Here is a 13044-nt window from a genome sequence, read left to right as displayed (position 1 = left end):
GAAAATGCTAAAACTTACCAAAAAATTCTTTTTTAAATTGCCTACGTGTGTATGACACCCAATGACACCCAATGCAAGATATTTAGAGCTGAATTAAAAGGGTTATGCATGAAATTGTGAGTTATCTTGAATTTAAGTTGAAAGAATGTGAGGAATGTGCTTAAATTACTATTTATTCATTGATCAAATCTAGTCATTTAAAAGGTAAAAAAAAAAAAAAAAAAATTAAAATCCAAAAAATAGCATAAAAAAATATCCAAAATATTATCAAAATGAAATAAAATAAGCTTTCTGGACAAAACTAAAATTTAGTATAATTTTATAGCTTAATAAAATTAGATGTGCTCCTCGGTCCAGAGACGCGTTCAGCTCACCTCCTGCTTGAAGAGGTTCTGCCGGTTCTTCAGCGAACGCAGTTTGATCTGCTTCTTCTCGTGCTCGAGCTCGGCGTCCGGCAGTCTGAAGTACACGATCAGATCGTGCAGCGTCTGCAGAACCTCTTCGATGGGCAGAACCACACACACACGGTTCTTAGCGCTCAGACCGTCCAGCTCTCTGTCCACACAACAGCAGAGACAGCAACATTAGTCACATGTGTAAGAGCCATCATGCTCTTTCTATAATGTGTTGTAGTTCCACTGCTGGACACTGGGGGGAGTGTGGGTTTAATGGGTATATCGGTAGCCAGAGAGAAGTGAAGACAGGTGTAACTAAGCAGACTATTTCTGACCGTGTCAGGATCGTATGTGGACATGATGCAAACTTGTGGATTACAGTGTGTTTTGGCATCGGAACTGAGAAAAATAAAGGGATAAATGCAGTACTGGACTGGAAGCGTCTTGTGTGGATCTCACGCGTCAGAAATAATCCTACAACACCTCTAAGTGACAGGAAGGTCATTGAATGATGAACACTGCTTACAATATTCCTCATTAAAATAATTCATACGCAGAATAAAGCTCCAGTTCTTCTCTATATCAGTGTCAGTGTTTCTGAACTCATTGTATCTTGAGTTTCTTCCGGGAACGAACACGTCACAATATTCCTCATTATAATAATTCATGCGAAGAATAAAGGGGCGGGGCCTGGTTGAGTTATTCAGTAGTGTGTTAAACTGGCGGTTATGGAAAGGGGCGGGACATTTCCCAAACACACTCAAAGCTCTCGACCAATCACAACACACCGCTCCAGCCGACCAATCAGAGCACAGTGTGCTTTTCAGAAGGAGGGGCTTCATAGAGACAGGAAGTAAACAGAGCGTTACTGACAGACTGGGAAGAGAGGAGCCGCAACAATGGAGAATATGAGGAAAATAATCAACATTCAAGCAGGAAAACCTGTTCTAGTAGAGCCTGAAAACATCAAGACTCTGAACATACAGTCAAACCAAACACTATTCAGACACCAGATATCATCTTTGATATTGTTTCACTAGTGTGATCAGGACACTATAGCTCATTTATGTAAGTGAGGAGAGCAAAATAAAGTAAACTGTGACATATTATACCCAATAATTCATCATTCAGAGACTACCAGTAACATTTGTACAAAATTTGGGACCAAAACTGATTGGGACACTTTGAGCTGATCATGTTTTGCTGAAGTGTGTTTTCTTTAATTGCTAATGCTCTTTTTACACACAGACTGAACACAATGAAGCATTGCTTGGTGATTGGTTGAGCTAAACTGGTATTATCTAATTGTGTAGTTAAATTTAACAGCTGACAGATATTCAACATAATTCATGTGTGAGACAGTCTAACAGAAGGACGGACAAAACCAGTCAAATATCAACTGAGTTCTGCTCATATTTTATTACCATTTTCTAAACTATAGCGAATAAACTGATGATGTGAGAAATGTTGAAGATGTCTGAATAAATGAAGGTTTGACTGTCGTTCTCTAAAACATTCATTTATATAAGCGGCCTGTGGGATAATAACCCATGTGACTGCAGTCCATCTCAGAGCTACAAGAGGAACAAGCGCAGGAACCGTGAAGCTGAAGTGTGACAGTAATAAACTTCCCGGAATAACATTCAACTCTGAGCCAAAACAGCGTCGCTTATATAAGATTATTAAACATATTTCCTGAAAAACGTCCTGGATGAAAGTGCCATCGGGAGCTCGACTCACACAACATTCGAGATGCATGTGAGAGCTAAAAATAGTGTGTTTGTGAGATCCAGTGCACCATCTGGCCGGAATACACACTTATTCCACACACACGTGAGGTCGAACGAGGTCAAAGGTCGTGTGTGTGTGGTACCTGATGAAGCAGCTGAAGAGACGAGTGGTGTTTCGGATGATTCGAGCCGCTCTCGACTCCTCGTGTTGACATCGCTGAAGCGTTAGACCATCATCCATGTGTCCTTCAGAGTGAAGACAGGCCTGAAACACACAGAGGATCCGCTGAACTCACACCACACGTATGTCTAACTTAATAACACAAGAACTAGAAAGTGTTGTTGACATCGCTTGACCAAAGCCAACACATGATGATTTAGTACAGGAGGCTGCTGGGTATTATACTTAACTAAAGACATTTATTTAAAAATATACTGTATTTCAGCTAAAACTATACAGACATGAAATAAAATAAAATATTCCAAGGCAGCATATGTCGTTTTCATCATGTAACGTTGCACTACTAAAACTGGAATTAAAATAAATAAAAACTATACATAATTCTATTTAAAAAAAACTAAAACCATAAAAAACATTTACATTTAAATAAAAAAAAACATTAACTACAAAAAACGTTACCTGAAATATAATATTAAAAAATCGTATTTTATATCAGCTTGTCATTTAGTTTAACTTAACTACATTGACGCAACTAAAAAAATTTAAAAAGATAATAAAATATAAAAATATATATTTTTATTTCAGCTAGTTGCCAAAGCAACATTTCTCACTTTTATTCAGTTTAACTTGATGTACTAAAATAACTAAAATAAAAATAGAAATTGACAAAAAAATAGACATGTATACAAACATTTTTATACTTTAAGATAAAATGTCAACTAAAACAATATAAAAATGATATATAAAAAATAATTTATATAAATAAAATATAAAAAACACAAAAAACCTGATGTGTTTCTTTTACCTGATGTAAAATAACTAAATACAAAAAAAGTCATAAAAACTACATAGACATATTTAAAAAAGATAAACTAATACAATGTCAAACACAACAAAATGAATAAAACTTTAAGATAAAAAAAGAACTGTACAAAATGTAAAACATTAATAAAAACTATAATAATATTTTAATTATGCTAAAATGACAGGCTTCCTTTGCAATTTGGAGGCCGTTTCAAAGAACGTAAAATGTAGATTATCTTCTTGTTTATTGACCTGTTGTATAAAAATCTATATTTACACACATTTGCAAACGTGTTGATATTCGGGGAAACACGTGTGATACTGATACTCTTGCTCGTGTGGTATTGCTTATAAATATTACAAACAAGAACTCACACAAAGACATTTTTGGGGGCATTGTCATTCATTTTGGGGGCATTTTTGTTCATTTATGGGGCATTTTTCCTAATTTTGGGGCATTTTTATTAATTTGGGGGCATTTTGTTCATTTATGGGGCATTTTTATTAATTTGGGGGCATTTTAATTAATTTGGGGGCATTTTTACTAATTTTGGGGGCATTTTTGTTCATTTATGGGGCATTTTTCCTAATTTTGGGGCATTTTTATTAATTTGGGGGCATTTTTTATTAATTTGGGGGGATTTTGTTCATTTATGGGGCATTTTTATTAATTTGGGGGCATTTTAATTAATTTGGGGGCATTTTTACTAATTTTGGGGGCATTTTTGTTCAATTATGGGGCATTTTTCCTAATTTTGGGGGCATTTTTATTAATTTGGGGGACATTTTTCCTAATTTTGGTGGCATTCTTCCTAATTTTGGGTGCATTTTTGTTCATTTATGGGGCATTTTTCCTAATTTGGGGGCATTTTTACTCATTTTGGGGGCATTTTGTTCATTTATGGGGCATTTTTACAAATTTTGGGGCATTTTTATTAATTTGGGGGCATTTTAATTAATTTGGGGGCATTTTTCCTAATATTGGGGGCATTTTTCCTAATTTTGGGGGCATTTTTGTTCAGTTATGGGGCATTTTTCCTAATTTTGGTGTCATTTTTCCTAATTTTGGGAGCATTTATATTAATTTTGGTGGCATTTTTGCTCCGAGCCCCAGTTAATTCCCGCCGCTGGTGTGTGTGTGGCGTAATGGAGCGGCTCCTCCTGTTACGAGGCCCGTTTCAGGTCATTAGACCTGGCCTACATGAACTCTATGATGCAGATGTGAAGCTCACTCGTCGCTTGAGCGGCCCCAGTCGAGCAGATTTGACGTCGGGCGCCTGATAGGACAGCCAGAGTCCCGTCGCCACGTGCATCACGAAACACTGAGAGTCTCCGTACTTGATCTCCGCCACTCCCATGCCCTCGATGTCCCGCTTCGGACTGCACTCCAGCTTATCCTGAACAAACACAGAACACACATTTAATGCAGCAGACGGGAGGATCTAGAGTGTGTGAGGCGATTCATTTGATATCAAGGCACTTTATTTCTAGAGCACATTTAAAACAGCCACCGCTGACCAAAGCGCTGCACAATCGGACAACTCTAGACTATAAAATACAGGAACTCACAGGAACACACACAAATTCATAAAATTACATTGAACCAAAACAGACTATTCATGTGGCATCATATTAAAATAAAACATTAACTAAGACAATGTATAATATTATTATATATTATTAATTTGATTTTACGTCTTTTCATTTAGTTTAACCTGATGTATTAAAAAATAACTCAAATTGAAAAAAGTCATAAAAACTACATAGACATTAAAACAAGACAAACTAATGAAATGTCAAACACAACAAAATGAATAAACCTTTACGATAAAGAACTGAAAATATGACAGTAAAAATGTAAAACATTAATAAAAACTATAATAGCATTTCAATTATACTAAAATAACAGGCTTCCTTTGCAATCTGCAGGCCGCTTCAAAGAAATGTAAATGATGAGGATTAAAAAGAAATTAATAAAAACATAGACATACATATATATAATAAAAAAAACTTAAACAATTTATAAAATAAAATGTAAAATGTAATTTTATTTTACTTCTTTTAAATTAATTTAATTTGGAGGCTGATTAAAATAATCCGAAAACATCACCTCTATAAACAGCTCTTGCTCTTTCTGTCGAGCATTAAATATTAATAGTTAACAAGCACAGTTTACAGCGAAAGCATGAAGCGTTTACAGCTCATCACTCATGTGATTATGTGAGTTTGACCTGAAAACATGATGATAGATCTGGAGCTCTTCACGACTCAATAATGAACTAACATTACAGCACATCCCGAAGGCAAAGCTGATGAATCCTCAAACACTGGGATCGCTTTCCCTGCTGGAACGTCGGGAGTAAAATCAAAGCAGCGGAGGGAGAATAAGTGGATGACAAATGACACACTATAAAAGTGATGGTTCTCATTTAATGAAGCTCTGGAGGAAGATCCTCTTTGCTGAATATTGACCCTTTGAGAGCTGGAATCAATTAGAGCATCTGTCTTTTACAGATTTAACTCTAATAATTCAATAAACTTCAGAGATTTGGTCTGATATTAAAGGCCTCTGTCTGTGGAACTTGTGATGAACATCTGTAATGTGTCTGAAAGAGTCTCTTCTGCTCACTAAAGCTGCTTTATTTCATCAAAAATACAGTAAAACAGTGAAATATTATTCTAATGTAAATCATCTGTTCTCTATGTGAATATACAGTAAAGTGTAATTTATTCCTGTGATCAAAGCTGAATTTTCAGCATCATTACTCCAGTCTTCAGTGTCACATGATCCTTCACAAATCACTCTAATATGAAGATTTGATGCTCAAGAAACACTTATGATTATTATCAGTGTTGAAAACAGTTGTGCTGCTTCATATTTCTGTGGAAACGCTTTTATGGAAGCTTGTTTTAGCCAATGAATAGAAAAGTAAAAAGGTAACTGTGACATTTTATCTCACATTTGCAAGTTATAAACTCGGAATTGCAAAAAAAAAAAATTCTGCCATAGCATTAAAAAAATGTAAATGTAATTGTGACTTTTTAACTGACAATTTTTTCTTGCAATTATGAGTTTATATCTCACAATTTTGACTTTTTTCCCTCATAACTGCAAGTTTATGCACATTACTGCAGATCACGAGTGCACTGATGTTGTGTGTGATCACCTTGGAGGCTCTGAAGCAGAAGGCTGTGGCCGTGGTGTCGGATCGCTCTCGGTCCTGCAACACAACGCCCCGGTCCTCGGTCAGCGCCAGGTAGTGGCCGGTGGTCAGGTGACGCAGGCGGAACGGTTGACCCCAGCGAATGTGACTGCCACACCAACTGAACACACATGGAGATCATGGGTTAATAAGGTCATGTACAGTTCAGCGTTAAGGGCCCTATTTTAACGATCTAAGCGCATGGTCTAAAGCGCACTTAGAGCGTGTGCGAATCCACTTTTGCTAGTTTAAAGACGGGAAAAATGGTCGGTGGTCCCGGCGCATGGTCTAAAAGGGTTGTCCTTATTCTCTTAATGAGTAATGGGTGTGTTTTGGACGTGACGTGCAATAAACCAATCAGAGTCTCGTCTCCCATTCCCTTTAAAAGCCAGTTGCACAGACCTCGTTTTCAGACCAGCAGCAAATAAAAATGATAACTGCGTCGGGCTGAAACTAGCAAAACGCGTCGCGCCTGGCGCTGCATTGCACTGGGTGTATGAGAGGGCCCTTAGTGTTTAATCCTGTTCTGTTCACACACAGTTCAGCGTTTAGTGTTTAATCCTGTTCTGTTCACACACAGTTCAGCGTTTAGTGTTTAATCCTGTTCTGTTCACACACAGTTCAGTGTTTAGTGTTTAATCCTGTTCTGTTCACACACAGTTCGGCGTTTAATCCTGTTCTGTTCACACACAGTTCAGCGTTTAGTGTTTAATCCTGTTCTGTTCACACACAGTTCAGCGTTTAGTGTTTAATCCTGTTCTGTTCACACACAGTTCGGCGTTTAATCCTGTTCTGTTCACACACAGTTCGGCGTTTAGTGTTTAATCCTGTTCTGTTCACACACAGTTCAGCGTTTAGTGTTTAATCCTGTTCTGTTCACACACAGTTCGGCGTTTAATCCTGTTCTGTTCACACACAGTTCAGCGTTTAGTGTTTAATCCTGTTCTGTTCACACACAGTTCAGCGTTTAGTGTTTAATCCTGTTCTGTTCACACACAGTTCGGCGTTTAATCCTGTTCTGTTCACACACAGTTCAGCGTTTAGTGTTTAATCCTGTTCTGTTCACACACAGTTCGGCGTTTAATCCTGTTCTGTTCACACACAGTTCAGTGTTTAGTGTTTAATCCTGTTCTGTTCACACACAGTTCAGCGTTTAATCCTGTTCTGTTCACACACAGTTCAGTCATTTACAGGAGCGGCGACTGCATTCTACAACTGAATTAACTCTGAAAACTGCAGGTAGTGATAAACGCTAGTGATTTACAAGCGGTCTACGCACTGTGCACCGAACCGAACTGTTAATAATGTGTGTAAACGCGCGTCAGAGATGTGTCTTTTTTTATGTGAGCCTCAACTCATTTGTGTTGCCAGATCTTGCTAGAAAAAACAGCAAACAAGAACAAACCCATAATAAACCAAATAAATACAAATGCATTATATTGAAAACAAGACCAAAATATCGCGACCCGCACCTGCGCATTTTAAAGTCCCGCTGTAGTCAATATTGTATCCCTTAAAACTCATCTTTAATCACCAAAATGACATTTTTTTAAGTTTTTCCTTGCAAAAGAATGTCTTCATGTCTTAAAATATCTTGACTGTAACTCGACACCCTTGCCTCATTTAGTATGCGCGGTTCTATGAATATGCAAATAAGCCCCGCCTCCACTCGCTCACTCAGCTCAGAGATCCACTGGTTGACGATCACACGTTGATCTGATTGGTTACAAGGTAGTTTGTGACGTCAGAAACACCAGCGATTTCAAAGCGTGTGTTTGAGACTGTCTTTGGTTCACTGCAGTTTTAAGGAGGAAATACTCAGCAATGGTGTCGACTTATGAACTTACACATGCTTTGTCTTAAAGCAGATTAAAAACACCACATAGACACATAAACAACTTTAAAAGCTGGATTTACACCACAGGGGGACTTTAATAACTCCATAACCTTGATTGTTTTATGAGCCTAGAAGCGCTTAATAAATAGATAAATGGATGAATAATAAATGGTTATGGCAACAATGCAAGAGAAGCTCAGCCTTTCAAGCATAAACAAAACCAATGGCCAAATATAACGAGGTTTGGTCACTGTTATATTAATTTGCTGTGAGTCGCGTTCCATTCAATTACGTAACGATAATTTAGGCGATTCATATTTAAATGCATTTGTCACTCCTGAAACTTAATAACTAATAGCTATAATGAATTACAATAATTATTACAGAACATCCTGAAGGACTTTTGACTGAGACGATCTCATGACTAGATCTCGGTTCTGAAGACACACACCTGATCCGCAACGGCTCCAGCCTCCACAGAGATCGGGCTTTGGCTCCGGCTTTACCAGTCTCATAGTTCACCAATCTGAAAAACACCAGTCAAAACAAGTTTCCAAGAAACGGGAGGCAAAAAAGCGTTTAAAATCAACACAAACGCCCCCAAAAATGCACATTAAGCTAAATCAATTATGACTATTAAAGGGAAATGTGAAAATGAATGAAAAGTGTTGATTGTGGGCATCATTTTTTCGCTTTTCTTTGCTCGTTTTCTGTATATAATTGATTTCCAGTTTGAAAAACCGTTTCAACTAAAATAACCAGCGTCAAGTCTTGATTTTCTATTGTAAGAAGCAATAAACTAATTCATAAATGGTTCTTATCTTGTTCTGTCTGTAAAGCCGGAATATCATGTGCCGTTTCCCCAAACACAAAGCATTTTTTATGTATTCTATCAATCAATATTAACATTATTACAGTATCAAGAGCAATTATGCTTATTGTCATAATATTGCAGCTCTACCCTGGAATGAGTTCCTGTGTTTTAATTGCATCATTTATAAATTATCATTCAAAAGTTTAGGGATTTTTTTATATTTTTCTCTTCTGCTCACCAAGGCTGCATTTATTTAATCAAAAATACAGTAAAACAGTGAAATATTATTATAATGTGAATCATCTGTTTTCTATGTGAATATACAGTAAAGTGTAATTTATTCCTGTGATCAAAGCTGAATTTTCAGCATCATTACTCCAGTCTTCAGTGTCACATGATCCTTCACAAATCACTCTAATATGAGGATTTGATGCTCGAGAAACATTTGTTTGTTTATGTTTAATATTTTTATGGAAACTGTGATACATTTTTTTTTTTGGGGGGGGGGGGGTTCTTTGATTAATAGAAAATTCAAAAGAACAGTATTTATTTATTTTTTAAGTTAACAAAATGTCTTTACGGTCAATTTTGGACAATTGAATGCATCCTTGCTGAATAAAAGTATTTCTTTCTTTCAAAAACCAAAAAACGTACTGACCTGAACGGTAGTGTACATGTACTTTCAAATTGTATAATTCTGATGAACTGATTTAATGTAAATGCGTACCTTAAAGCCAATGCAAGCTGCTTTGTATAAAAGCAACTGCCATATGCATAAATGTAAAGGTAAATAAGAATGATTAAAAACAAATAAATACTTTAAATCTGAATCTAAAACTGCCAGTAGGAGGCAGCAAATCACTGTCCTAATGAGTGAGTCATTGAATCGTTTACTCAACCGATGCATTCAAATGGCTGATTGATTCTGAAATCACACACTTCTCTACTACTGTGCACACTGTAGAAGGCAGTGCATATGTCAGAATTCACAGCACGATTTCAGACGCAGTTAAATCCTAAAGCTGACTTAACCTTCCCTCAGGTCATTTTGACCCGGAAATCATTTTTGATCAAATTAAAAAAAATTGAGTGTTTATCAGAGACTCTAGGACTTTTGTCGCACTTGAACCACAAATACACACTTTTTTTTTATTTATGGATTCGAGGAGTTTTGTGGTTGAAATTTAAAAAAGTAACAAATCCTTCCCTTACGGGTCAATTTGACCCCTTTAGAAATTAATGGAATGCGAGGAATGCTTCAGTTCACATAGAGAAAACTAAAAATGCTAAAACTTCACCGAAACTGACTTTAGGACCCAGAGGAACAGCTCATTTACTCCATATAGAGCTATAAGGCCATCTAGAGTCATGAAATATCATATTATTATATTCCACAAGACGTCGGCAAAGACACACAATGTAAGATATTTAGAGCTGAAATAAAAGAGTTATGCATGAAATTGTGAGTTATTTAGTTGAAAAATGTGCTTAAATTACTATTTATGTATTATTTACTTCAAAATCAAATTCAAATTAAAAATAACAAAAAAAATCTCCCAAAAAAATTGGCATTAAAAAATAGAAAAAATGAAATAAAATAAGGACAAAAAAAATATATATATATAATTTTAGGGCTTCGGGTCATTCTGACCCAGGAGGGAAGGATGAAGGTTTAAACTAATGTGGTTTAGAGGAGATTTTCTGTTAACGGTAACCGTCACGTTTATTGATCAGAAGCGCTGCACGTCATCGAGGACGTGAAACACTCTGGATAACAGAAATCTCTGACAGATCTGCGATACGTCTGAAGGACGTCTTGCAGAAACTCCTTTAAAGGAAGGAGTCGCTTTGATTAGATTTCAAGGACAGGACAGAACGCCACAGGCCGGAGCTGACAGCCCACATCTAACCCTGCAGACGACGCACCCAACGCTAAAAATAGGCCACACGCCTACGAGGAGCTCAGAGGGACCCATCGCATCTTCAGCGGTTCGTCTCCGGGTTACGCTCAACTCGACCCAGTTCACAGACGCTTCTGAATCACAGAGATCACACCAGGATGAGCTTCAAAACACAATCATGTAACTGCACACTATCATATCATTTAAACTGAATTGATCTGGACATTGACACCCAATGTAAGATATTTAGAGCTGAATTAAAAGGGTTAGGCATTGAAATTGTGAGTTATTTTGAATTTAAGTTGAAAAATGTACCTATTTATGTATGATTTATTGATCAAATCTAGCAATTTAAACGGTACATTTCAAAGACATCAACTGTTATTTTCCTGTTTATTACGGTGAAGCAGCTTTGAAACAATCTGTAGTGTATAAAGGCGACGTTCATGATCATCATTTGGACTTTACTGACGCAGAGAAAATCTTTAGATCATCATGTGCTTCACAACCTTTGAGACTGCACATTAAAATAACCAAATAAAATAATTAGAATTAGAATAATTAAACTTCATTAGTCCACGAGTTAAGAGCTGAATGTTCTTGTTAACCTTTTCCAATCATTCCTGATTTACTGGATTTTAAAACATTTTTAATAATAAAAAAAATACATATTGCTCACAATTTCATCATAACTAGTTAAATGAATGGATGGATGGATGGATGGATAAAAGCTTCCTCATTAATCCTGGTTTTCCAAGACTGAGAATCCTGGTTTTTAAAGATAAAAAAACTGAAAATAAGAAAAATATAGATTTTTAGCTTATTTTAAAGCTTGTTTTGTCTCATTTTAGATCATTTAAAGTCATCTTGACGCCCTCTTGGAAGTTTGCTGAAGGCTCCTGGTTGATGATGATGATGATGATGATGATGATGATGTTTGCTCTGTTGAAGATGGACAGATATCTGGTTTCTACCTCTGCTCTTCCTCACTCTGATCCGACCCCGGGATCGTCAGGACCTCATCGTGCCCGTGAAAGAGACGCATCACATGACCACCAAGAAGGTATCCTATAGGACGAAAGAAGAATCAGTCGGGCAAGGTCTTTAGAAAATCAAAATCGAGACAAAGGAAGAATATAACCCTCAGCAGACCCAAGAAGAGAGTCACTACACATGCACTGGTACAGTTTGAGATATATAAAAGAAATATCTCTTTTATAATATCTTAGTCGGGCAAAGTATTGATAAAACAAATCAATAAGAAAATCAATGATGTTTTACTGCAACCATTGTTTTTTCATGCACTGCTCAATTTTGAGAGCTATTTTTATTTTCATAACATGTCTTTCAGATTACATCCAAAGTACACATTTAACTTTTTATTTTATTGCACTTGCCCAGGTGAATATGGTCAAACAAATAACTAATAAATATCACCATACTTCACCAGTTGATTGATTATATTAATAATTATAATTGCAAATGTATTGTTTATATAACAATTAATAATTGCAAACATTTTTGTTTGACAAGTTTTCTGAAATGTGATGTTTAAATATGCAAATGAGGCGCTACCTAATTAAATATGCACTAATTTGCATACATTTCTAGAAAAAAAAAGTCAGGTTCAAAATTCTTGTTTCATTTATATATATATATATATATATATATATATACTGTAAGTCAAATGTTTTTACAGAGGGGATTTTTGATTTTTTTTTTAAAAAGTCTTTATTTTTGATTTTTTGATTTACAAAATATAATATTTATTTTTGAAAAAAAGAAAAAAAAGAAGGAATAAACTGTTGTATAAAATCAGGACAATTATATATGAACAAACCCCTCTGTAAAAACCTTCAGAATACAGATAAGAATAAAACGGTGAAGTTTGGTGAATGCAAGTGTCACTGAAGTGGAGATTTCCGGCTCAATGTAGGAGGAAAAACTCATTTTGAGAAAACAGCCTTTAAAGATAAACTGTAATTGAAATCTACAGACGCAAATAGATAATGTGCTCTAAAAGATACAGGTAAAAGTGTGTTTTGGATGTTTTCTTTCCACTACTCTGAAAAACACTTCATGAAAAGCCCAAAATCTCAAAATTGACAGATGCATGAGACAACAGTGTTTGTGCCTGTAGTGTCTGACTCTGCACTGTAAAAATGTATTTATAACAACA

General features: G+C 36.0%; 1 protein-coding gene across 1 annotated transcript in view; it reads right to left on the bottom strand.

Moving 5' to 3' along the window:
* Window positions 1–13044, bottom strand: part of LOC311280385 (ryanodine receptor 3) — a 160942-nt gene that overhangs the window by 121836 nt on the left and 26062 nt on the right. The window contains exons 9-14 of the mRNA XM_084392502.1: window positions 11840–11933; window positions 8602–8676; window positions 6278–6434; window positions 4343–4507; window positions 2269–2390; window positions 375–555 (exon numbers count right to left, since the gene is read on the bottom strand). Of these exons, the coding sequence (XP_084248628.1) occupies window positions 375–555; window positions 2269–2390; window positions 4343–4507; window positions 6278–6434; window positions 8602–8676; window positions 11840–11933 (794 nt within the window). The remainder of the gene's footprint in view (window positions 1–374; window positions 556–2268; window positions 2391–4342; window positions 4508–6277; window positions 6435–8601; window positions 8677–11839; window positions 11934–13044) is intronic.

The sequence above is a fragment of the Rutilus rutilus genome (genome assembly GCF_951802725.1).
Source record: "Rutilus rutilus genome assembly, chromosome: 21".
Classification (NCBI taxonomy): Eukaryota; Metazoa; Chordata; class Actinopteri; order Cypriniformes; family Leuciscidae; genus Rutilus; species Rutilus rutilus.
This window is presented reverse-complemented; position numbering and strand designations above follow the sequence as displayed.